At 41.6% G+C, this 26,713-nt stretch overlaps 6 protein-coding genes across 6 annotated transcripts; 3 read left to right on the plus strand and 3 right to left on the minus strand.

The window, feature by feature from the left end:
• Window positions 1-2,029: 2,029 nt before the first annotated feature.
• Window positions 2,030-3,180, minus strand: MELLADRAFT_112973 (uncharacterized protein; the record flags this gene model as incomplete). The annotated part of the gene is made up of 5 exons (XM_007417608.1): window positions 2,030-2,383; window positions 2,470-2,679; window positions 2,764-2,832; window positions 2,902-3,077; window positions 3,147-3,180. 5 exons carry the CDS (start codon window positions 3,178-3,180, stop codon window positions 2,030-2,032), a joined length of 843 nt encoding a protein of 280 aa, XP_007417670.1.
• Window positions 3,181-3,765: 585 nt separating this feature from the next.
• MELLADRAFT_112974 (uncharacterized protein) lies at window positions 3,766-4,207 on the minus strand (the record flags this gene model as incomplete). Its single annotated transcript, XM_007417607.1, has 2 exons — window positions 3,766-3,999; window positions 4,103-4,207. The coding sequence occupies 2 exons, from the start codon at window positions 4,205-4,207 to the stop codon at window positions 3,766-3,768; spliced, it is 339 nt and encodes a 112-aa protein (XP_007417669.1).
• Window positions 4,208-5,244: 1,037 nt separating this feature from the next.
• MELLADRAFT_94890 (uncharacterized protein) lies at window positions 5,245-7,808 on the plus strand (the record flags this gene model as incomplete). Its single annotated transcript, XM_007417568.1, has 16 exons — window positions 5,245-5,546; window positions 5,627-5,690; window positions 5,791-5,857; window positions 5,931-5,957; window positions 5,998-6,041; window positions 6,105-6,165; window positions 6,244-6,371; window positions 6,475-6,490; window positions 6,569-6,711; window positions 6,776-6,886; window positions 6,948-7,021; window positions 7,081-7,166; window positions 7,236-7,256; window positions 7,321-7,442; window positions 7,511-7,537; window positions 7,605-7,808. 16 exons carry the CDS (start codon window positions 5,245-5,247, stop codon window positions 7,806-7,808), a joined length of 1,497 nt encoding a protein of 498 aa, XP_007417630.1.
• A 976-nt stretch (window positions 7,809-8,784) lies between these two features.
• MELLADRAFT_40474 (uncharacterized protein) lies at window positions 8,785-12,951 on the plus strand (the record flags this gene model as incomplete). The annotated part of the gene is made up of 6 exons (XM_007417548.1): window positions 8,785-9,054; window positions 9,132-9,302; window positions 9,381-9,535; window positions 9,621-9,992; window positions 10,060-10,187; window positions 12,872-12,951. The coding sequence occupies 6 exons, from the start codon at window positions 8,785-8,787 to the stop codon at window positions 12,949-12,951; spliced, it is 1,176 nt and encodes a 391-aa protein (XP_007417610.1).
• Window positions 12,952-17,780: 4,829 nt separating this feature from the next.
• Window positions 17,781-20,387, minus strand: MELLADRAFT_45803 (uncharacterized protein; the record flags this gene model as incomplete). The annotated part of the gene is made up of 5 exons (XM_007417549.1): window positions 17,781-18,217; window positions 18,315-19,287; window positions 19,359-19,693; window positions 19,813-20,040; window positions 20,126-20,387. The coding sequence occupies 5 exons, from the start codon at window positions 20,189-20,191 to the stop codon at window positions 18,041-18,043; spliced, it is 1,779 nt and encodes a 592-aa protein (XP_007417611.1).
• Window positions 20,388-21,275: 888 nt separating this feature from the next.
• Window positions 21,276-23,958, plus strand: MELLADRAFT_112979 (uncharacterized protein; the record flags this gene model as incomplete). The annotated part of the gene is made up of 6 exons (XM_007417585.1): window positions 21,276-21,394; window positions 22,591-22,747; window positions 22,834-23,098; window positions 23,191-23,202; window positions 23,303-23,395; window positions 23,567-23,958. 6 exons carry the CDS (start codon window positions 21,276-21,278, stop codon window positions 23,956-23,958), a joined length of 1,038 nt encoding a protein of 345 aa, XP_007417647.1.
• Between the last annotated feature and the right edge of the window lie 2,755 nt (window positions 23,959-26,713).

Here is a 26,713-nt window from a genome sequence, read left to right on the forward strand (position 1 = left end):
GAGATCATATCTTGAGCCAAGTGCAAGCATCCTATCAGGATGCAATCATTTTATCCTCCTCAATCTTTGCCTGGCTGAGCTTCAATTGATAGGTTGGATACAGTCTGATACAGCCTGATTTCCGGTGACTGTTATCATTCTGGGAGCAATTTTTGTCTGGTCCCATCTAGAAACGTCTCAGTCACTGTTCTTTTGAATTGAAAACAAGACATGTTGAAAACTGTTCTCAACCTGGCTTTTGGCATGTCCCACTTACCCCTTGGTGCAAGTTTTGTTCATCCCAGTCTAAGCATGTACAGTTGTTTTCAAAAAGAATGAAATCGAGGTGTTTCAAAAATTAAGAGATGGACCATGCACCACCTGTGAAAGGTATCCAGCTTACCTGACAGATTGACCATTGTACGGTGATCAATAAGTTGCCCACTTACAATAGCACAATCTTTGGTAGCACAGTGGTCAGTTGCTCTGGTAGGTTACTGGTAGTCCTGTGTTTGACTCGGTCTGCCTCGTTTAATCGCAAATATTTTTGTCTCGACTTACGGATAGAGCAAAAACAATTATATGTGAGCAAACAAGTATAGTGGAGCGATTTCATTGTTTTGTTTTATGATATCAAGCAGATTGAATAAGAAAAACTTGTCAAAATGTGTGATGACAAAAAGGCAAGCCAGTCCGGCTCGAACCCAAAAAGGGAGCAGACTTGAGAGGTGTTTGACACATCGTGATGAGGGCGCTCAACTGACTGTGCCACAGTCACTTTTGGATAAAATGTGGTTATGCTTTTACGACAGCATTTATGTATGCATTTTTGACACCTTTCACAGGTGGTGCACAGTCCACCTCTCCGTTTTGAAGTGCCTCAATTTCATCCTTTTTGAAAACGACTGTAACACCCATTCTGAGACTTAGGCTGACAGTTGCCATACACAAAATTGAAACTTGCAACATATCTCTTGCTAAATTATTTTGCTCCATGTCAAAGGCAAACTCTATTGCTGACTAGCATCTTGTTTTGACGGACTGCTTCTTCTCTGGATCTGTGGCTGTTCCAAACACATCCCATAATCAGCATACACTCTTCTTCTACTTCCTCTCTGCCCTAATTTCTCCTCACTCTCCACTCCTCTTCTCCCCTCCATGGGTCTCTTGGATGGTACCATCCCTATACAACCTCCACTGGTCTACTTTGCCCCTTCTGACTCAGTTGTAGTCACATAGTACATCTCTTCTGTACCACCCTCTCTGCGGCTCCCTGTACCTCCACATCACTCCTCATGTGATCCAAGAAAGAGAGGTAAATTGAACCACCCCTGAATCCCCTCAGCCAAGTAGTGAAGGATTATAATGGTGAAGGGACCTCTTGGTGTTACAACTTACCTGGGTCATTTCCTTTGTTCTCTTCTTCATCCTGTACCTCTCCTCTTATGTATTGCCTTGATTGGCGTTAACTGACTTTGTGATCCAGTCACCACACTGCTTATAACCTGTCCTCCTTCATTACCTGCCTCATTTCCTGGGCCTTGTACTACTTTGTTCTTTGATTGGCTCCTCATAGTTGTATTTCCGGTAACTTCTCTTTTGCTAGTACCTTCCCCTAGATTGGTCTTTTTGGCCTTTATCCCCAATGCCTTAAGTTTGTCCTGTGTAGCTTTCAGATCATTGGTGACTGAGATCATGACTCTTAATTCTTGGACTGAACTCAATTTTGAAAGAAATTCTTATTTCCACCTTTGAGAATGGATAATGAGATGTAAAAGTTTTGATTAGGTGCTGAGTGATGAGAATTGATGATTTGTGTATTCAAATCTCAAATTCCCATGATGTAAAAACTCTGACTATGAGTTATGGCTTTATACCTCGCACCCTGAAACTGCATCGAAGGAACTATGCCTGAAGTTGTACCTTGATTAGACTGGCAATGAAACCTGATTGCTCATCTGCAGCTCGGATGGAGAAAATTCCAATCATCATATTCACAAAGATCATACAAATGGGGACCATAACTTGAACAGTTCAATGCGATAGCGCGTTAATCCGTTGGGCACGACGACTCGTAAGATTCTTTATCTTTGCTAGAGCCTAGGCATGCTTCTGTGACCGCCCTGTGCGTTTCTAATAATCTCTTTGCTTGTTGATTAAGCAGGAATCCGATGCTAGAGATCATATTCGAGGTCAATTTACAATCAATTATCGCACGATTACGAGAAAAGGAAGACTCAACATGTTCCCGCCAATGGCGAAAGGACCGTGCATTCCCTGGAAGGAGTGAATTGTCAGTATGTATCCCGACTGCAGATAGAAGGCCAGTCCCTGATAAACTAACGATTTGTGTGAGAATAAGCCACTTTTTGTTTTGCATAAAAGTAGTGCCCTTATATGATAACTGCATATCCATAGAGAAAACATCATGAGATAACAATATGACAAAGTAGAAGTGTTCTCCTTTGGACGGCGGTCTCATGTGCTTACTTGCCAGGCAATAACAGGGATAAAGATCAAGGTCGAGCCATATGCAGCGAGGGCGTGCTGTAGGAGCGTCTGATGCTCTTTTGCTAACCTACGCTCGATTCTTTTGAATTGTATGGACCGCTCTGCCGTACAAGTGGCGATGGCAAAAGTACATTCGCTGGTTTTTTTGCGAATGGTCCCGATGGAGATTGCTAAGAGTGGCCCGTAGATCTGACGTATCGTGAGGATGATTGGATCAGATCATGCGCGAGATAGATTTTTACGTAGAACCGGGCCTAGTCATTAATCACCCACCAAAGATAAAACACTCAAATCAGTAATCCCAATCATCATCGACAGTCTGAACAAGCGAGCCATGCGGTCCTAAATTGATGAATGAGCGTGTCATAATCAGCTCAATCATCACAGACATTCTTGGTGATAATCACTCACTCGATGTACTACCAACTGTCTGGCAGGTATCAATCTTACCAAAAGATCCATCCGTCTGTAGTTCTCCATGTTAGCCATCGCACCTTGATGACGCAAGTCTGAAGTGATGGCCTTGAGTACGGCTCTCAACTCCTCAAGTTCCGACTCGGCACTAATGAAGATCACGATCAAAGCCGCTGATTCGCCGGAGAATTGAGAGCTCGTTAACGGTGAACACACAAAGAAGCGGAAGAAGCGGTACGTACGTATAAACCAAAGTGCCAAGCACATGAAGGTCATGTTCAGAAACCAACGAAGAGGCCTGGGAAGTGCTGATGTTCTCTCCTGGGGGGGAACCGTACACCACGACTTATCCCAGATGGAGGTCACAATCTGGCAAAAACACACCCATATGAAAGCTGAAACAGTCCATAAATATTCTACTCGTCGTATCATATGCAAAGATATCAACGATTGGAATTAAATTGACCCACACCTATGAGTTGACGCATCACAAGATATACATCAGCCAGTGTCAAAGCTATCTACGTACTCGTCTCTGGGAGCTCACCAAGAACCACTGAGAAGGACCACAAATTTTATACCAAACAGAGGAAGTTTCTTGTGATCGGAAACAAGACCCGCGTTTATAAGTTGTTGAAAGATCAAATCCGCTAGTACCACTAGGTCTCGAAGTAAAAATATCTACATTAATATTTGAGTTGAACAATGAGAAAGAGCTCCCCTTGTATATATGTTCCACGTACACAAGGTATAAATGAAGTGACCCAAACAAGTCAGATTAGGTACATCGATCTTCACGAGGTTTACTGCGTCACATAAGCCAAAGATCATGATTAGTCTCGAAATCGTGCTATATTTAAGTCACGGAAACTTATTCACGTCTTGTGGTGGAATAGAACCTAAAAGTCCTCGTGATGATTCTGATGTAAAACAAATACAAGCATTGGAGAAGCATTCTGAATGAAGGAAGAGATCAAAAATATATAAGTCTTCTGGGTATGTGCCATATTTTGCAGCGCTGAATGGTACGTGCATAAAGTAGCCTCCTATAATCACTCCCATGACAATCTGGACCCAGGGTGGCAACACGACAGGCTATGTCCAAATTGTGTGCGGGGATCACAAAATCAAGATACCACAAGTAAGCATATTGAAATCTCACACAGAGGGTAATTGAGAACCGTAAGATTGTACTGACCTTAGCTTCACGTTCAAGGTAAGTGGCGACAGCGAAATAAGGATTCACGTTATGAGGTATTGTTGCCACGAAGTCCAGCATCTTTTGCTCCTCTGGCTGAATCATCGTCCCCAATTCTTTCCGCTCAAAGGATGATCTTGATGCACACGATTAGCTGAAGGTGTGACTTATTGATGTAGCGTAGGTTATTGATTGCGTTTGAAGAGGTTTGAAGTCGAAATCAGTCAAATTCGCACTTTGTTGATCCATATGATGAAGTGGTGGCGCAAATGTGAAAGAAACTTGTGAGAACAGAAATCAAACCCAGCTTTGAGCTTGCCGCGTGAGAAATTTTGAACTTTTGTTTGAACAAAGATATTGAACTACAGGATAGTCAAGCTTGCCAAACCTTCAAAAAAATCAAATACCACCAAATTCCGGAAGCTTTTTCGAAATACATACTCTAACTCTTATCTTAAAAGTGACAAGGCTATCAGAAAAAAGAAAGAAAACCCAGTTAAGATGGTGATCAACCACCCGACCGTTATCGGCTGCCGATATAATCACAAAAGCCACTGCAATTGATCAATCATCATGCTAAACTTCTTTAAAAAGTGGAGAATTCATTGACAATAAAACTCATACTTTAATTTCACACATCAAATAAGAAGAATAAACTCATGGGTCAACAAGATGAAAAAACGAATGGGCACCCCGCCTTTCCTTTGCCCAATTGCAAGCCTGCCTGAAGATTTTTCCCGTCGCGCGCCGGTCGGGTGCTACCCAGCCCGTGATGTAACTCGGTAAAAGCGAGCCCTTCGAGCGCGGCCAGGCGCGGCCGTGTCACGCGTTCCGCGCAGTGGATTCGTTATCAAATTTCAATGCCCTCAAGAGTCAAAGTGATTGAGTTGCTTTGCTGATGCTGCCGTGAGAGCTTGTCTTCTCGAAGGAGTTCCGGTACTTTCTCTCACTTGTCTATGATATGTTTCATTTATGCCGCATTAATTTGAACGAAGAGAAGGCCGAAACAAAGGTATGGAGCCAATTCATCTATAAGAAGCTCCACTTCAGATATCCTCTCTCCTGCTTGATTTCTTCATTTTTATAATAAACGCATCCAGTGGGCGTTCAACCACCAGTCAATCTTTATCCACTAATCCAATATGCTCACAAGAGTATTAATCGTTGCATCGACGTTTGCTGTCTTGCTATCGTTAATCGTAGTTGAAGCACACAACCATGAGGACAAAAATCATCTTCGACGCGAAGCCGATGCAACTCAGTCTTTCGAAAAAAGAACACGTTCGTCTTCCTCGCCGCAAAGGCGAGCTGCGCAGTCTCATTCCAGCAATCGTCACTCGTTTTCTCCCGTCAAAAGAGACGTTTTCGGCAATCTGCTACCGACAGGCTCTGGTAATCATGGTCAGGAAAGCTTTTTGCATGGACTCCTGTTAGGTGTTCCCGAGTGAGTGATCAGTTTTCATCTCAATGGTATTTATACGGATTTTCAATCGCGATACAAGTCTGTTGACCCAAACAAATCAGTTACAACGCCTGTGGTCGACCTGACGGCCCAATTCCCCCTACACGTCCAGGCGATGCACCTTTTGTAAGCTGATCACTACCTACAACACATTGACATTTTGAGTGAAGATTCTGATGCTCTCTGATTTACGTGGTATTCTCGGCGACTGTATCATGAGGATTAGACTCAAGGTCGTTTTGCTTACGAAAAAGCCATCACGTGCCCGAACGGAATCAGAAACAGCCCAAATGGTGAAGTCTCCACCATCATCAACGTTCTCCGTGGTATCCTACACTCACTAACAATTCTTATGACATCTTTTAGGAATTGTCTTACTTGTTCCTTGCACAAGTGAGTCTCTATGTCGGATTAAGATGAATGATCGGCTGAGATTTTCCATATCCAGGTTGTGCTGCTGCTGAAGCATATGCAAAGGTGCGTCCAAGCGATTTGATTTCTTGATTTGCTCCTCGCATTGATATGGAACACATTGTACAGGGTCCATTTGGTATTGGTCTACCTCGTGCTGGGTTTGACGTCTGTTGGGTGGATCTTCCAAGTAGAGTCTTGAGCCGCTACCATAACCGCACACATATCTACCCTCACTGATTGCCTTCTTTCTCACCGAAAAAACAAGGGCGCTCGCTTGATGACATTCAGCTCTCTGCCGAGTTTATTGCCTATGCCATAATGTTTCTCGCCCCTCGGTCGCCTGCAACCGGAGGGAGAATTAGTATGCTCGGCTATAGTCAAGGTGGCCTTACTGTACGTCTCGTATCTTTTCTCTGATGATCACTTGTTCTCGGGCTAACTTACATGCTTTTTGCAATGGTGGGGGTTCTCTATATATAAACCATGGACTTGGTAGTCACATTGGACTTTGAGTCAGTACCTCGCATTCTTTCAGAGACAAACAAAAAACAACGAGCATGAATTTCTGATGTCTGACTGCGGTACTACAGACTTTTGGCTTTCTGCTCGGCAGCTGGTCATGAACTTTGTGTCGATCGCCGGGTCTCTCAAAGGCACGACTCTCTCCCCGCTCGGATGCGGTCCCTCAGCTGCCATTGGTGGCTGTTCTGTGGCCAGTTTGCAGATGTCTCAAGTAGGTGGATGCTATATTTTTGATGAACAATGATCGCACTGATGTATGCTTGAACTATGTGTAGAGAAGTAGATTGCTTCGCGCACTCAACACTCATAATGTAGCCCAAGTGCAAACAACCTCCATATTCACCCTACAAGATGAAATAGTATTCCCTCAGAGCGATAGCATGAGGGTGAGTGCGGTTGGTTTGCTTTCGTGTTGCGTAGTTGATTGATCCACATCTATCCTTCCAGGGAGTTTCTTTCCTTCCGGGCGCTTCGAATATACCCGTACAAAAAGCGTGCCCTGGAACAGTCGTTGACCATTTGTATGTACACCTTTACTAGTCATCATGTCAGTATAACATTGACGGTAAGGTTCTATCAGTGGTATAGGAGTGAACTTGGTAGCGTATGGATTAGCATTGGATGCGCTTACGAATCGTAGGCCTGCCAGTCTCTACACGTTCAATCGTGAGTAATCCAACAGAAAAATAACAATCAATGAAAGTGATCTTAATTCAAGACTTTTGACGGTCTTAGGTGGTTATTGTGGACAATTAGGTGGGTTCATGATCTCAGCCATCTGACTAATCAAGGAAAAACTCATTGATTCAACACTTTGGAGCAGGTCATGACCTTTTGGCTTTTGCTGAGAATATCCCATTTTACGTGCAAACTGTTTTCCGAACATTCATTGGAAACGTCCCTGATCGAGTTAATAAGATCTTAAAGACAGTGACCACTTTGGTGAGCTACAAAGTTTAAGTGATTGTATTCCTCTTGAAAATATTCACTTACATTTATTGTGTTTTTAGAGTTCTCTCGCAGAACCAAAATTGCAAGTAAGTTGTGATCACTCTACAAATCTTGTTTAGAAATAAGCTGCTAAAGTCATCCGATTTTTCCTAGCAATACGTCTGTAATCGTGGTTTGGCACCTGCACAAGAATGTACCGTTGGATTCTGCGGTCCTGAAGAGCGACAAAATGTTGTAAAGGGAATCCTAGGAAAAGAAGGCCTAGGAGGCGCTCTTAACCCCAATGGGAATCCTTTAGGACAGATTACTGATTCTATTGGTGGTCAATTAGAGGGGATTGCTAGTCTTCTCGGTTGAATCAGCTCTCCCACAAAAGAGCCAGCCGAGTTTTGGGGTGGCTCACCTGGGATCAGTTTCAAGTGAAGTTCAGAGCTTCAGGCAAGGATACTCGATGAGGTTATTGAGCAATTACACTATACACATAGCTCCCGGTACATGGTTGGTTCCATCGACAATCGCTTTGAAAGATTGTTCCTGACCCACCTTCATATACATTTTTACTGCTACTCTTTCAAGTCCTTGTTTGGAGTTGACCTTTACATTTTGTTTCAAATACTCCTTTGCATCACTTTATTGGACATTACTTTTTAAAATCTCCCATAATCACCTCAACATGACGGTACCTAATTTCTGTAGATATAAAGCAAGGTTCATGTTTAAAAAAAACATTGAAATCTGTTTTAAACTTGATGTTATTTGTTGCTCAACATTAATGCTTCATTTTGCGTTCTCGTTTAAGCAATCTTCAATTTCAGATTTGCTCCAGATCCAACCCTATCTGGGGTTATTTGGATTGTTTGTCTTGAAAATGAAAAAAATGTAAAAAGTTGCAAGTTACCAATTATAATAAAACCAAAGATAGGATTTCAGCATCGGTGGATTCCAGTGCCAACTGTGATCCTGAATATGGCTTGAGAACAGATCAGGGTAAATAGACAAAGTGGCCAGCAGAGCACCTTATGTGACAAGTTTGGCCTTTGCTTTTCTTTGCAAAAGTGTGGTCTTGTACCTGAGGTGTTATGATCATTTTACATGGCAAATGTTGAGGGGTTATGAGACTCCTGAGAGGAGGGGCATCACAATGCGAGCATAGATTGAATGGAGATCTGGTTCTATTTTCCAGTTGGATTGCTGTTGAGGAACCAATTGTGATGGAATGAGATCAAGTTGTGGCTCATGATGATAGGTTGAACTTGAATGTCAGATGACTTTATGTATCAGCGCAAATGCTGTTTGCAGGGCAAAGGTATCAACTTTTTTTTACACAACACCAATGTCAATTCGACTCACCCGACTCAGACTCAACTCAGCTCATCCTTTCAAAAGCTTCACTAGACCATATACTCTCGGGATACCATCGATCAAAACTAACGATATCATTCGAATCCTAGCCATCGAATCGTCTTGTGATGACTCTTGCGCAGCGATCATCGACTCAAATCGAACCATTCATTCTAACATTATCATCTCTCAAGCAAAAGTACACGCTGTCTACCAAGGAATCCATCCATACCATGCCATAAACGCTCATCAACTCAACATCGTAAGTTGATATCATTCAAAAAAGATACAAAAAAAGTACTTTACTGATCTTGATTTCACTTTTGATGAATAATTCAGCCTATCGCAATTCGCGAAGCGATTAAAGAAGCTAAAATTCCTTTAGAAGAGATAGACGCAATAGCTTATACACGTGGTCCTGGTATAGCCGGATGCCTTGCAGTTGGAGCCACAGCTGCCAAGACTTTATCTGTTGCTTTCTCTAAACCTCTCATTTCAGTTCATCATATGGTACGTAATTCGTTTCTGAATCTTTTCCGATCATCTATCTAAAACTCAATTTTTTTAAAAGTTTTCTTACACATTTAGCAAGCACATACTCTTACACCTTTCCTTACCGAATCTGAACCAATTCGATTTCCATTCTTAAGTTTATTAGTTTCAGGTGGTCATACTCTTTTAATTCTTGTTAAATCGACTTTCGAATTTAAAATCTTGGCACAAACAGTTGATGAATCAATCGGGTTTGTTTTCATTTTCGTGCTCTTTTTTAGACTTTGAACTTTTTACTGATTTCTTGATAAATTTACCAAAAAACAACACAAACAGTTCAACAATTGATAAAGTTACACGTGATTTACTGGGTCATTCAGGTGGAGGACCAGCTCTCGAAGCGTTCATCAACGAACCCAACCTTGATCCATCACCGAGCAAACCCGAACCACCTCTCCCAGTAGCCCAACGTACGGGACCTGATACGTTTTCTTTCTGTGGTCTACGTACAGCTACAGTGAGAAGAATCTCTGATCCGATCTCAATTGATGTTAAAAGAGAAATCGGTAAAGCGTTTCTAGAAGCTGCTATAGCTCAATTAGAGCGTAAGGTTCGATATTGGATTCAAGAATTAAAGTCTCAAGACATACAAATCTCAGGACTGGTGTTAAGTGGTGGAGTAGCTAGTAATACAATGCTTAGAAATCGGTAAGTTCTTCACTGATGCTAAAATTCAACTTAAAGTCAATTAAATCAAAACTTACATCATGAACAGAATGAAAGATATGTTGAAAGAAGTGGATCCTGGTTTAAACTTTATGGTTCCACCAAAAGAGTTGTGTCGAGATAATGCAGCAATGATAGGTTGGACTGGATTAGATAAACTTTCGAGAGGTAAGATTAGTGAATTGGATCAGGAGGAAGTAAGAGCAAAGTGGTGTATTGAGAAAGCAGAAGATGATTGAAATGTTTGTCAAATCCCTGAAGCTAGAGATAAAGGTGACTTTCCACAGTTGTGGGTTTTCAAAGAGGTGAAATTATAGAATGAGGTCATTATAGCTGACAAGACGCTGATTGGTGTATTCTTGTCTCCCTGTGATATTGCTCAGGACACAGTGTCTACTTCCTTGGAATGAGGTGTGATGAGACATCCTTCTATACTCTGACAGATGTATACAAAAAAATCCACCCTAATCAACCTCTAGCCATTTTGGAAACAAACACTACCAAAAATATGATTTCTGGACAGAAAAGCAAAAGAATGATAAAGTACTGAATCAATGCCAGGAAGAGACCAAATAAATCTCAAAAGAAAAATGGATCTTGTTCCCAGATTTGAGACCTTCAATATGAGTTTCTTTTTCCTTGGATTTTCAGACACTACCAGCATAAAATGATTTTCCCATGGAAAAAAAGCTTACATTTAAAGCAACAAATGATTGAAAATGGGTTGAATCTGCATTAAATCTGCATTTTTGGATCTATAACAAAAGCCAAAATATTGACCCATGACCATCATCCTTGCTGATCAACGTCAAAACACATTTGCATAATGTTACCATTTAGCTTGAGTTAGCAGAATGACTTATTCAATTCTGATAGTATATAATGGTCAAAAATCCCTTAGCTTAGTTTGACAGTTTCATAATCAGAAGTGAAGGTTACCCAACTTCATTGTCCTATATCTCAGCAAAAGATCAGTAAGATTTGATGATTTTCTGATTGTATAATCTTGAAGAAAGATGCAGTGGACAGAAAATCCTTGGTGTGCTTAGACTTACAGAAAGAAAAACAAGAATCTTTCAGAAAAGATGATCCCCATGAGCCCTTAAGCCAAATATGTACCTTTTTGAGCACTTTAAAACTAGATTGATGAATTATTTCTGATTCATTTTGAAAGGTTATGAATAAAATCTTAAATCATATGACCTATTTCTTACTGTATATATATGTGTGTAAAACAACCCAAACTTTTGTATAACACTTTAACTTCCTTCAAAAACTTCAACTATCTTTCAAATTCAAGCTGCTTGATACCTTAATTTTTCTCAATTTTCTTTTAAAAAAACACATCAAGTAAGTATCACAAAATTTCCAAACTCATCTTACATAATGTGATGGTACAGGCTAGTTTTAACATTTTCAATTTTCTTCCAACTTTTTTCTTACATCTATTTCATTATATGTTAGACATTGAGAAACAAATATATAATTGCTGGTCTTAACCAAGGCACGACTTAAGGGGAAAGTTCCATGAGCAAAGGTCTGAGGTAGTGAGTAAACTGTACAGCCTGTACGAGAGTACAGCTCCCACATCGCAAGATTCCAAATCTAGGAAAAAAATTCCGCTGTACACAACCATTCACACCTCCGCTTGAAAGCTTGCAAATAGCATCAAGACATTCATAGTTTCTATACCCCGTTCCCCTATAAACTTCTTTTTTGTAAAAGCTCATACAACACTCAAGAGTAGTCTTTCACAGTCATGTCATCATTCAACGAAGAAATAGAAGCAGCAAAGAAGAAAATCACGGCAGCGGGTACAAAGATAAGAATCACAAGGAAAGGTCAGAAGGGACACGAGACCTCAAATATGGAAACTAGAAGCCAGTCCAAGTCAGGTGAGACCGGAACAAGCAAGGAACAACAACAAACCCAAGAAACAAATTCAGGTCAACAAGAAGGGGAACACGAGAATGTCGAGAATCAAAAACCGCAAGCAAACAAAGAACCAGTCGCTAGTACAAGCAAGAAGGAGGAAGAAAAAGTACTAAGAGAACCAGAGAACGAAGTCCAAGGAGACGGTAAGCGGAAATTTTTTTTTTCTTTAGTAAACAAGTCAAAGAGAAGTCCAAAGAACGGCACACTAGCAACCTCCAAAATAGTCGAAAACCTGTCACCCACAAGATCTGCATTTCTCTTCACCCAACAAACACCGTCTCTACTTTTCAACCCTGTCATACCAAGGGAAAACAAATTCATTAGCCCAAAAAATGAAGAGGCGCCAGAATGTCCGCAGGAAAGCTAAAGGCAACTTACCTAAGCAAAGACAAGTGCTCCAGTCACAAAATACTGAGGCTCGTAACGGGCTATACCGTGACCAAAAAAAGGACCAAGTGGAAAAGCACACAGATGCAAACCATATCCAAAAATCACCCGGATAAAAAGAGACCGTCGGCAATATGCTAAAAAGGCCGTGAAACTAAAGACAACTGGTTTTCCTTCCTTCTGTCTGACAGAGAACCTAGACCACGAAAGCCGGAAGGCGAAGTGGATGGAAAGAACCGAACACGAGTACTATTGGGGTGACTCAGATCGAGCTGACGAGATGCTCAGAGCTTTCAATGCGGTGTACGGAGGAGAACATCCTACGCAACAAGACCGAGACAACGTAACAAACAACGTCAGAAACGTCGCTGGCAACAAGCGCGCGAGATCGCCAACGGGCCCACCTGATACGCAACGCGTAAACCAACGCCCACGCACAGAGTCCCTGGTACCAGGTGGCGAGAGCGAGAGCGAAGAAGAGCAGACTTTGGCGGTCACGAAGAAGACTCCTATAGACTCTAAAAGGACGGCAGCCAAAGCGAAAAAACCGGCAGAGCCAGATGACCTCCAAACAGATGAGGAACCCAACAGCGAGGAAGGGGATGATGGTGAGCATTAACCAACCTGCATAGCAGGAGTAGTCAGCCAACAAATAACCGCAACTAACCAAGCTACCCGAACAAACAGAAACAGAGGAGGGGATCACCTACATGATAGGCAAACCTATTGAAGGAACCATTTTGCTACCGTTAACACCTTACTTCGAAAACAGAATGAAAACCCTAAAGGCCTACGTCCAGCTTACAGTGTTTGACCCTGTGTGGATAGAAAAAGACCACCACCAAGTCGGAAAGAAGAAGACTAAGTCCCTGAAAGAACTGCAAGAAGACGATTCCACAGCCACGTACTCAGGATTGACACCGCCGGAAGAACTTCGAATGACGTACGGCGCATGGACAGACGCGATAGATTTGTTCATCAAGTACCTAGAAACAGAGTATAACAGACCAACAGCCGCAAAGATGTTCATGCGCCACAAAGAAAACGTAGTGAAAATACGAAGATCGACTAAGTGCTGGATGGTTGCTTTAAGGTACTGCATGAAAGTGCGCCTCGTAGTGATGGTCGTGAAGAAGAAGAACGGTAAACGGGTCATGATAGACGCGGGCCACTTCCACAAAGATATATTGAGGGAAGCAAAGGAAGAAGCCGATAACAACGGTGAAAGGAAGTACGCCGAAAACCCCTACGTAGCAGGCGGCGGGAAAGAACAAATCGACCCTACTACCGGGCTGACGAAGTCGGTGGCGAAAAGAGGCTTCGCGTTCAATAACAGCAACGGATCAAACCAAAGTAAGCATATCGGCTGCAGACGGAAAGACTAATGTGCTGAAGAGACGGTTGCACCCACAGGAAGTTCCTTCCCCCCCAGACCAGCCAATACGCAAGCAACGGTCAAACGGCGCCAAACAGGAGCTGGGGTAAACCGGCGAGCGTAGGTTATCAAGGCAGAAATTTTGTGGAAAACTACAACGCCATCAAAAGAGCAAACGGATCCTGGAACGCGAACCAGAAGATAGACGCAAACCATGCATTCGGAACTGAAGGAGCTGGGAAAGGGAAGAGTTACCCTAAGGGAAGAGGAGGCGGAAACGTCATCTCGGGGAGCGGTAACGCAAGCGCCCCAACAGAGGCCGAGAAACAGTAAGTCGCCAAGCAACCTAATTGGAGTGGGAGAGGGAATTGTTGCCGGTGTTCTTTGTTCTGGTTGCGTGAAGTAATGAATCCAAAAACCTTTTTTGCACAACGGAAACCTTTTCTGCCAATAGACCCGTGACCGCAGACGACCCTGAGAAAGTAGAGATACAAACCCCGTGCATAAAGAGCCCAAGAGCTGAGCCTCCAGAAGAGAAAGTCAGTGTTGAAGTAAAACGAAACCTAGAGGTGGAGTCATCCCACCCCGTAACGGACCAAGTCCCGAACCACCTGCAGACGGGCCTAGTGAACGAATACAGGTGTCCTATACCAAATTTGGAAGCGACACTCCCGGAGGGAGGTTACCACATGAACAGGGTGTGGCCGGAAAAGGTCGAATGCGAGATGGACCTTGGAGCGTGGGAAAGGACACTGAAAGCGCTGAACTTGATGGAGAAGCACGGCTACGTACTACAAGGCTTCAGATATGGCTTCACGCAAGGAATCCCTCAACATACGGTCGGTGACAAGAAATTCTACGCACCCGACAATCACGCAACAAGCGCTAAGGAGAAAGACGAGATAAGAGGAAAATTATCAAAAGAGTTGAAGTCTGGACGGATGCAAGGCCCTTTCACAGAGGATGAAGTGCTGTCGGCTTTAGGTTTCTTCCGAACCAGCCCGATGGGCATGGTAACAAACAACAACGGATCTACTCGAGTAATAAATGACCTGTCCCACCCGAAACACGTAAGAGGAATATCGTCAGTCAACTCATACGTCAACAAGGAGGACTTCAAAACCAGTTGGGACAATTTTAGGACCGTCGCGACTTTCTTCAGCAAGGAAAACGGCGTACTAGAGTTGGGGATTTTCGACTGGGAAAAATCCTACCGGCAAATTCCAACCAGCCCCGACCAGTGGCGATACTTAATGCTAAAGACGTCAGAAGGTCGTTTCATCCTAGACACAAGGGTGTCATTTGGCGGCGTGGCAGGGTGCGGGAGCTTCAGTGGACCGGCTGACGCGTGGAGGGCGATTATGAAGAAGAAATTTAGTTTTGTAGAAGTGTTTGGGTCGACGACAATCTGTTCGTCAGGCAGGCAGGTGAAGCCAACCCAATGTCGATGAAAAACGTGGTTGACGCGAGCGCGGTACTGGGAGTGAAAACCAACAAAGGAAAGTATTCCGAATTCCAAACCGAGCAGAAGTACATCGGTTTCATCTGGAACGGTAGAGACAAGTCAGTTCGTCTACCGGAAAAGAAGAGGCAAGAAAGACTTGAACAGATCAGAGAGGCGATAGCGAACGAAGGCCCGCATACACACAAGGCAATACAGAAACTGACCGGTAGACTAGACCATGTAACCTACATGATGCCACAAATGAAATGCTACAACGTAGGACTCTACGGAATGCTAGCAGGATGGAAAAATGAGTTAGCCATACGGGGAATACCGAACCACGTTAGAGAAGACTTAAGAGAGTGGGAAGAAGTTCTAACTAACTTCAAGAACCACAGATTACTTCCCAAGAAAGGAGTCGAAAATATCGGGTGGATTGGAGACGCATCCACAAGTTTTGGTATAGGGGTGATTGTGGGGAAGCGGTGGACACAGCTGAAACTCAAAGACGGTTGGAACGAAATCGACGAGAGAGGTGTGAAACACGGAATAGCGTGGCTAGAGACTGTCGCCGTAAGAATCAGCCTCGAGATGATACGAAACACAATTGAAACAAGGGGAAGAAGATTTTTGGTCCTAACGGACAACACCGGAACCGAAGCGGCTATACGTAATCAGAAGTCTAGGGATTGGTCAGTGAACGACGAATGGAAATTACTTCAAAAAGAATTAGCGTACCTAGATTGTGAAATAGAAGAGCGATACGTAAGAACGGGCAACAACAACGCCGACATCCTGTCAAGAGGCAACAGAGGAACGAAAAAACGGAAACACCACGAAAAACCAGAGATCCCGAAACATCTCACTAAATATGTCAAGTACGAATCAGAAGAAGCCTATGAGGAAAGGACGCGCAACCTTCGAAAGAGTTGCAAGGAATGAAGACGGCGAGGGCGAAGAGAGTTGGAGAAAACCGGTATCGGAGCACCTGGTGCAAGGCGCATGGACCGACAACAAAATGAAAAGCTACGGAAGCGCGGTACAAAAGTTCAAAGCCTACGTGGAAAGCACGGGACGAGTGTTCAACGCAGAAGAACCAATAGAGGGAAAGGACGTGTACGGATTTGTGGTTTGGGCGGGACCATCTGAAGTGCAGAAGATGTCAGGCCCGAGTAGGGAGATCAAGGCGAAAACTGTGGAGAAGTATCTAGCGGGTTTGAAAGCATGGCAGGTGGCAAAACATTTGAAACAGCTAGAACTGGATAAACAAACGGTAGATTGGCTGCTGAAGTCGACGGCGAGAAGCGAGGAGAAAAGGAAGTTGTTGGGTGAGAAAGGAGAGCAAAAGGAGAAGAAGCCGATCCGAGTCCAAAAATTATTCGAAATGATAGCGGAGCTGAATAACAAATCTAAAGCACACGACCTTGCTATAACGATAGCTCTCTGCGCCTTTTGGGGAATGGCACGGCTCGGCGAGCTAGTAAGAGAAACAACCTTAGAAGGAGCTATCCGACTGGAAGACCTGTCCTTCAGAGAATCGAAAAAGGGCAGCATCGCGATCCTAAGAGTATGGAAGGCCAAGACAGCGAAGCCAGGCGAACCACAATTTATAAGGTACGTAAAAGAGCGAACTACGGAAAGATCGTGAGACACAGGCTAACTGGAAATCGGATAAAGAATGACTGAACAGAACTCGGTACTAGACCCAGTGGGGGCCCTGAGGAGATGGGTAAACAAGGAACATAAGGAGAACGATGGGAAAGCCCTGCTTTTCTCATACGACGTAGAAGGCGAACGACAGACGATATCGAGGATGAAGTTCACCAAGATGATGGAGAACGTGTGGGGTAAACACAACGTACAAACGGGAGAGTGGTCGGGTCACTCTTTCCGCGTAGGAGGCGCATCCCTGAGGTTCAATCTAGGATGGGAAAAAGAGAAAATAATGGAAATCGGTAGGTGGAAATCGAAAGCAGTGGATGTCTACCTTAAAAGCTTTGGTGAGAAAGAAAAGGAAGATACAAAGAATTTCCTATGGGTAATAGACCGGAGGAACAAATGAGGGTACAGCCGAGATAGGCAGTAATTCCGATTTAATTCCAGAAATGTAAGGAGTACACCCAGGGTTTTGAACTGATAAGATGAAATACAGAGTTTTAGGCCTCTAGGAGTGAGCACAAGCAAGTCAGACTTGCATAGAGTTTGACGGGACGCTCAACGAGTTGAGACTCGACGCGAGCCTCACTGTATGGGGTATTGATCGCCTGATCCACCAAACTCTAATTGCCTCGCCCGCATAAATCGGCAAGCCACAAACTGAGCCGCTCAGTCACCCGGTAAGGTTTAACCGTGAAGAAACTGAGCGCGCACCCGGGACCGGGCTCCCCCGAACATCTCCTCCCTCAGCCTATGAATACATAGGCCTAGGAAGGAGAATATCACGTGAGGTATATAAACTAAAAAAATCTCACTCTAACGAGATTTGTAGAATGGATGAAGTTTTTACTACCTTGAAAGAAAATTAAACTTCAAACTTCACCAATGAAAAACAGACAAATACAGTGGTTGCTGTGTTGAAATCCAGTTAAAAACTGAAATTTCAACTTTTTTTTTTGATATCCAAGATATAATGAAACAGTAGTATTTGATATTTTATATGAATTAAGTTCATGTGATGTATCTATATTAGAGAAAAAAAATTATAAAGTAGAAAACAAAAAAAGTTTGTTGATACAAGACAAAATTCAGAAAAAAAGTCAAAAAGTCAAAACAAATCCAACAAACTAGATTTCCACTGCATAACCCATCAAAAACGAAGAAAAAACCAAAAACTATATACACATCAACCTGATTCAAACCTTGGTTTCTCTTCTATTTTTTGTGATTTGTTTAAATACAATTGAATTCTAAAAACTTCCAAAGTTTTTCTTCTAATTTAAAATCATGATCAATAATTGTACATAACCATTTTTCATTTCCAATCGAATTGATTAAGGTTTTGGTTTGATGATCAGTTTGATGATGAAATAAAGATTCCCAAGAACTCCAAATTTCAAAAGCTTCATCCTATCAAAACCAAAGCAAAGCAAAAAAAAGCAAAAAACACCCCATCAAATTCTCAACTTTGACAGTTTTTGAATATGTATATAGAGAAAACACAAACCTTCCAAGTTTTAAAACTGTTTAATTCAATAATCGTAGTAGTGACCACCTCAGCACTTCTAAACACACCCCAAGTAACCACATTAGTCTCTCCAACGTTCACATTACTTTTAATTTCGTCCGAATTCCTTTTCCCAGCAAAATACTTCAACATTCCCACCTCAGCTTTCGAGTTTTCCATTTCGATAGCCATCAATAAGATCTCTAATTGAGTTTGATTTAAAAAAAACTCTACAAATGATTTTTGATAAATATAACCACCTTTCGGTCCAAACCCAACAAATTGATTATCAGATGGAAACCCATCACATGCAGGTTGTGATGAGATTGTCCAGTATCCTTTCATGTTCATCTTTAAAATCGTATCTGAGATCAAATCACTTTCTTCTAATAATGGTGTATCAGACCAAGGAGTCGAATCGATCTCTCGTTTAGTATATCTTACAAACAAATCGGTGATCTCTGCTTCACTCTTGGGTGATCCCCATTGCTTTAAACCTGTCAAAGAATCACATGATAATTTTCCTATCCCTCCGTAATATTGGTCTATCTTTCCATAGGCTGGTGATCTTGAATCTCCAAACCTTCCATTCGGAAACTCGTCCCATGTGTTGGGTTCTAATCCAGGTTGAACAATTGGTAAGATTCTAGAGTCGTTAGGTGGAAGTAATAGAGTAGTAGTAGTCGTGCTGCTCATCGAAGGAGTTGTCCAATTCAAACTGGAAAGTAATCGAGTGATGGTGACTTCTAGATTTAAGGTACATAGATGAAATGAATTGATGTGATGTGATCGAAGGGTTCGGATGGTTTCTAATGAAAGCTTTAGTCCGAAATCTTTGACTGCTTGGTCGTTGGTTTGGATAGGTGATAATGAATCTAAGATCGTTTGAGGTACTTTTATTTTGGTCAATGCGGTTAATCTACGAAACGATTCATACGATTGGATTGGCATGATACTTGGAATGATGGGAACACTAATACCTACATAAAGATATCACCAAATCCATCAGTGTGTTTGGTTCATGAGGTGATCCGAAATTCATACTTACCAACTCGACGACAATCATGGTACCAATCCAAAAAAGTTTGAGTATCATAAAACAATTGACTAACAATAAACTCAGCACCTGCATTGACTTTTTCTTTTAAAAAGTTTAGTTCTTGATTCGAATCATATTCACTCGATCCTTCTGGATAACCAGCTACTCCTAAACAAAACGTCTTGGGATAATTCAAATTGATATATTTAACTAAATCTATTGCATGATTAAATTCAGTAGTTGTGGTGGTGGTGGTTGTGGGATCGGTGGTGTATTCGTTGGGTCGTGGTGGATCTCCTCTCAATGCCAAAATATTCACAATTCCTAATTTTTTAGCTTCCTAAACCAAAAAAACCAAAACGTTTTCCAACCAAACATTTATGTGTGTATGTTGTAGGAAAAAAAAGTAATACGTAAGAAAACTTGAAAATTGAAAAATAAGAGGAATATTCCATTTACATTTAAAGCTTGATTCAATAAATCGATCGAAAGGTTCGTACAAGTTAAATGTAAACAAGTAGGAAATCCTAATTCGATTTGAACAAAACTAACTAAACCTAAAGAAGTTTTAAAGGTCGATCCATTGGGTCCCCATGTGAAATGAATCATTGATGGATTTAGTTTAATCATTCTTTGGATTCTGGTTTGTAAGTTTTGTAATCCATCAATAGTTTTAGGAGGAAAAAACTAAAAAACAAAACAATAGGTAAAAAATGAATTAGATGGTTTGATGAAGTGTGGGTTTCTTTGGGGGGAAGTTGGGGGACTTTACTTCGAATGTGAAATAAACTTGGTTTGATTCGTTTAATGATTTAATCAATTCGTCTATCCTTTTCATCTTAAACAAAGTATTCTTCAAGGTTTTCCAAGGTTTTTGAATCGTAAGGTCTTGTTGAGATTTTCCAAAATTGTTTTTACTTGTTAAGATCCAATCAATGAATCAATCCTTCTTCTTTTCTTGAATGGATTTCTTTTCGTTTTGATTAAGCTTTTCTTCGATTGCTGAGGGTCTTTGATAAGTTGGATGAGAGTTGGGTTGATGGTGATACTGATAAGGTTTTGATACTCAATTCGATTCCATATGCGGAGTACTAAAGTGTTGTTTCAAAAACACAGTTTCGATTGATAATGTAGTTTGTCAAGCACAATGATCCTGCAATGTGCATACATCCAAGCATCAAATCACCCTCATACTGCAACTCAGCACTGACCACTTGATGCTTGATTCTCAGATATCTTTTCATCATTGGTTCAAATGAAAGACAAATTAAAAGCTCAAAGTGAGTCCACGTACGATAGATATGACCGATTTCCTCTACTACGAACATATCAGGTTGTCTTGTACAATGCTTTCAAGACAAAACGCACCCAAAAGATTGCACGGATCTCTGCAAAGTCTCATAATTTTCTTGACCAACTCAACTCGATGACCAAGTGAAGCTCAAATCGCTTCTAAACTCTACGATAAATACATATTCTCCATCCACCTCTGATTTTTCCAATGCAAAAATATCGCGTTTGTTTACAACATCGAGAGCATACGTAATTATATGTTAGATATACTTTGAATGAAGAATCAAGATGATGAAAGTGAATCATCTCAAATTCATATCAATCTTTATTCTTTAATTTTTGTGCACCATTTGGCTCTTTATAAAAAACAGAGGTTCTTGACATATGAAAGATTAGAGTGTCTTTTGATCCTACATAATATGATTTCCAATTAAAGTGATCTATCCTAAACTCATTTCTTTTCCCTGAAATCTCACAACTTGAGCTTTCTTGAAGCCAATGTACCATATCCATAAGTGATAATTGTTGAAATGTTCTCTCCAAAGAAAGCTATGTTTGTCCAAGACCCGCATGACAGACAGAAGCAGATGAACAATATGTAAAAGACTGGAAGAAATGGATAAGGAAAGATGTTCTCACAGTACATCAATCAGCACCAATGGCTTAGTAAAAACAGCCAACGGTGTATGGTACATTGTAGCGCCCTTTTAGCTAGAAGAGCTGGAAAAAGGAAAGCAAAAACTTCTTGGTAAGAACTCTCTTCTGATTGGTTTCATAGTTGCTCTTGATCCCATACCTATACCTTTAATTAATCCTGATTGACTCAGCTCAAAACATTTCTTATCATTCTGTCTACATAAATGCTTCTTATTCAACATTACTCATTATCAGAAGCATCCATATCACTCAAGTCAGAGCCCATCAATTTTCATATCCGGCTCCGTTGCGACTCTTTTGATTATATTCTTTTCAAGGACTTTCAGTTCAACATGCTGTGTACATAGCATCTTTGAACTGAAGGTGTTTTGTGTGTGTGTTTTTTCCTCAGCCCAAAACAAACTGTGGGGCAAGTACAGCTCGGGACAGCTCCATTCCCATTCCCGCGTTTCCTACCCTCTGACAGTAACAGTAACCGGAAGCCATCCAGTGTTGTAGGTGTGAGGACGCGGATGCCCCGAAAGAGCTTATCAAGTTTTGTATCAAGTACTGTGTATTCAGAGGAAGGAGTGGGCGGATGCTCGACAAGCCTTGAGATGGGTTGGACTCGGAGATGGTCTAAAGTACTTTGAAAGTCCCTCGTCTCGAGGAAAGTCAAGAGATGCTCGTCTCGTGTTTCTTGGTGCGAGATAGGGTACCGAACGGGCAAGTTTGGCCATGTTATTACCGTCTCTGATCCTCACTTGAATCCGGAGTCATCCATTGGAACGTCACCGAAACCTTAACGAGGGTACGGCCGAGAGGTATACTTGAATGATTATCAATACCACAAGAAAACGATCGACAGTTGACTTCAAAAAGTTGCATTGTATGGAGTTTAAACACTCCTCAGGTCGGGACGTTCCCGCTCCAGAGTTTCCGACGACACACTGAGCGAATAGTTTTTCACGTGAGAGAAGCTGAGCACTGAACTTCGGCTGATCCATTGACAGTCTTACTGGCGCTTCTCTGCGTGCAAGTTGAAGGCAAGTCCCTCGCATCTTGTATGAGATCTCACACGTAGGGTCGACAGTCATAGCCAGCCTCAGCCAGCTCTGGATGGATGGTGTTCACACATTAAAATCTCATGTCCTATGAGCATTTGCTTCTTCTGATTTGTTGTGAACTTTGAGTCGAAGACTTTCCTGAGATCTGATTCTTCCGATACACAAAATACATAATTTGTCATCATCTTTTGACCTGCGAAATGATTTTTGTAAACACTTTGATTGTTGCGATCCTGATCAGTACCACTACTCAATCTATCGCAAAGCCATTGGAACTAGAGATACCCACTCTGAGCGCACATAGGGCTCCATACGAGGTTCCTGCTTTGAGATGGGAAGACAAAGAAGTTGAAAAAGCTATCAATTCGAAAAGACTACTTTTACTTCTTGACTATCATGTGATTACTCTCCTTATTCATCAAAGCTTCATTGTCAAACACATGCTTTACTAACGATATACTCCTTGTGTATTGGAAAATTTCAGGGTACTCTCATGGGATACGAAAATCAAGACCATCCAAAGCTTATGAAAATCCTCAAGAAGATCTCTCAAACATCAGATCTAGTGATCACCTCTGGAGGTCCAGCTAAAGAGCTCCTTGAAAGATTTGATGGGATTCCTCATCTTACTATTGCTGCTGAGATGGGAGCCGCAGTGTTTTTTGAAGGAAAAGAAATCAAAAGTGCTCCAGTGGGAACTCGAGAAGAAGTCAAGAGGATCGAACAGATCTGTAATCGAGTTATCAAAGGTAAGTCAATTTCTGGTTGACCTTTTCTCTTTTTGATAGAAAGAAATTATTACTTTTTCTGATCTGTGGAAATATATTATTGATACTTTCAGATCTAGATAAAGGTAAGTTTCAATTCCAGTGAAATTGATCATGAAGATACTAGACTTGTTGAAGTTCTTACCAATGCTTTTTTTGTTCTTTGGCTAATGACATTAAATCAAGATGAATACGTAAAGAATGATCAATTGAAGCCATACCCTGACAGGGAATATTCATATCGGTTTGCTATTGGAGAAAAAGTTGACCCAAACTTTAGTCAGTACTACTACTACCCATTACCCCAATCCATCTGATTATAATTCTGAAATACTTTTCATTTCACTTTGCCCAAGTGAAGAAAAGAATTACTGATGTTAATCATTCCTTTATGTTTTTGTCCAACTCCTGGTACACTGGTACCTTTGAATTAACTGATCATGAAAACAGTATCCTTACTCTTTGAGACTATCAAGCAAGAACTCAAGGATGAAGGATTAACAGCCTGGAACGCAGTGTTACCACGAAGTAAGAGGTTTTTAAATATCTGGCTAGCCAATCAAAGTAAGATAGAACTTGCAGACGCTCTTCTTCAAAAAGCTATTAATGAAGGCCAAGAGTATGATTACGTGATTGGTATGGGAGACGCTGAACTAGATGAACCTTTACTTGAGTATCTCAATCAACACACATTTCTTTCTATCATGGTCGAGAATGAGTTTCATAAGAGAGTATGGACAGCTGCTCAGTTTCGTCTTCCGCTTGTTGAGGAAGCTCAGGATCTACTGGAACATATTGCTAATCAAAGGATCAAGAGAATAGAGTTACAAAAATCAGAGTAATGATCTTTGGTATGGTTATCAGTAACAAACTAATAAAATGGATACCAACTTTTTTAAAAGTTCCAGAAGAGGTGCAAAATCTAGAAACTTTGACTTTGTCCTCTGAAAAATGAGAAAGAAACAATTGTTAAAGCCCTTGCCAGGGTCTCTGAATGTACCTTTTCAGCTTCCTTACCATCTATACATCACCAGTCTTGTTTTTATGCCATTCCACTTCTAGCTCAAATCTCACTCTATATATACCCGACTTTCTCTCATAAATGTCTAGAAAAACCCATGCACTTCTAAGTCCCATAGCTCAAAATACAACCTGTGTATTTCTAAGGGGTTTTCCTTAACAGTGTGGTCTTTGTTCTCATCCCTCTTTTCTGATTTTATGGATCTTATCATGTCTGCACTGTTTGTGAGCCTGGATTGGTTTCAGCTGTGATTCTTATCTGTTCTTCAAAATTGAGTGGAAAATCATAGGATTTGTTGAGAATTTACACTTGCTTACATTGTCCCCATTGAATAAGCTGCAACTTGTTGGATGATGCTTCTCACTCCATTTTCATTGGTCCTTTTCTGCTTTGTTGATTTTATTGATATCTCTTGCAATCTACCTTACAATCAATCACTAGAATTCTCTTATTGACCACTATACATCTTCTGGGACTGTAATAGTGGCCTTTGCTGGTGTAGAACATTTCTTACTTTTTTTCTACTTTTTTGGGGGGAAAAGGCGTGCCTGACGCGCCCCAGTGGCGCCTGTGCCAGTCCAATCAAGTTTTTTTGCGCATTGGCATGCCTGTTTGAAAAAGGACGCACCCACAACATGAGCCAGGGCCCTTTTGTTTTGGGTTTTCACAGTCACACCCTTGGTGAGGGCGTGAGAGCGCTCCCTTGAAGTTGCAGCATGATTTTTTTCTTCAAAAAAACACAATTTCATGGACACCAACACCTTCCATTTCAATCTTGTATGTCAAAGTAGTGGATTTCATACATATTACACAGGCACAACTTTGACTTCTGAGCAAATATCCCTGAAAACAGGCTTTTGATCCCAGCGGCTTGGCTACAATCCCAAAAATCTTCACAACACACAGATCATGGCTGTTTATGGTATATGGTTCACTTGGTTTTTTGTAGGGAGCCACACTGATTTTGTGGCCATGTTAGGCATATATATACGTAGGGCACCCCCTCCCCAAATCTACTTTTCATGCCACACCCACCACACAAGCACAGAATAAAATATAAAGAAAGGGCAACCAATCTATGAGCTCTAAATACACAAGCCCTCAATTTTGTACTTGTTGAGGATCCACCCTCACTTTTGAGATGCCCACATCAAGAGCATCTCAAAAATTCTTTGTCAGGACAATTGAACACATATTTTTTTTTGTTCTGTATGTCTGAATAAAATCATGCATCACATGTAATTTAGAGCTTTACAACCAAAGGTACTGCTCAGGGCTTTCCTTATCATTAGTATGCCACCAACGTGCAAGCGCAACGAAATACAACGCAAAATGTCCTTTTTTTTGTTGTATTGCGCCTCAAAGTAGTGCAGTGGTTGTTGCGTTGTATAGCCTACGCAACAACCTAAGTTAATCGAGGCATTTCGTTGCTCTTGAGCGCAACAAAACGCAACGAAACAGACACTATGAGGAGCCGATTGCGGCCATTGTACTACTAAAACAACTAACATTATATAAACGGAATGAAAGATATTCCATAAAAGAAATAAACAGTAAAATAAGTGTAGAATAAAAAGAAGAATACAAAGATTGGGCATACAAAGATAGATGAAATGAAAAAGACAATCAAGTTTTGCCCTTCCCCTTGCCCTTCAGCTTGGCTGTACACATCGCTCAATAGTCCAAGATGAAAGCCCACCCCGATCTGCCGAACAAACATCAGCCGCTGATTAAAACGTTCGTTCAATGGCGCAAGAGGTCCCCACACAGGCTAGGTAGTCCTTGGCAAGGACTGACAAGCGAGGAAAGTCGGTTTCGTGGAGCTGTGTTACCAAGTGCCATTAGTTTAAATGAATGAATAAACATAAGACAAGATAGAGGAAAAACTGACCCGCCACCACATCAAATGATCCATACCCTGACTACAAGGGAACTTGCCTTTTGCATAAACTTCAATCTCCATATCCAAAGTGGTGGGAGGTGCGGATTTTGAGGCAAATGCATTGTACTTCTTGAAAGGATTTAAATCACGAGTTTCAGTATCAGCGATAGAAGTACGATTTACTTCTGTTGTTGGGCTGCTAGACTCGGGTTGCGAGTTCAATTTCTCACTTAATAAAGTTGAAGCACGTTCAAATCGATCTGGGTACTTGTCCTCAAAGAATTTGAGGCGATATTCCGGGTTGAGAACTGTTGCTAAAACTATCGTGTCGCACTCCAAAGCCTCCGACTCGTAGCTCATGAGCTTTGGAAGCATCACATCAATCATAGTCTTCAGGCTGAGGAATGGTGTTTTCTTTTTATGATCTCTAAGTGCTGATATGATGGAGTCGTAGTGGAAGAGAACGTGGCATGCATTTGATTCGTCACCCTCCATCATCTTCGTTGAAAGGGTAAAGATCTGGATCAAGATAAAACAATCAATACAATCAATCTATGCTGATCGATCACTTTCAGAACAAGGATTGAGTTGGCTGACCTCCAAGAGCTGGTTGAGGGCCTCGACCTCTTTCCATTTGTTGGGACTGATAGTGATACCTTCAAAATAGCCTTCCTCATCATCATTCAAAATGTGA

The sequence above is a fragment of the Melampsora larici-populina genome (genome assembly GCF_000204055.1).
Source record: "Melampsora larici-populina 98AG31 unplaced genomic scaffold MELLAscaffold_75, whole genome shotgun sequence".
Classification (NCBI taxonomy): Eukaryota; Fungi; Basidiomycota; class Pucciniomycetes; order Pucciniales; family Melampsoraceae; genus Melampsora; species Melampsora laricis-populina.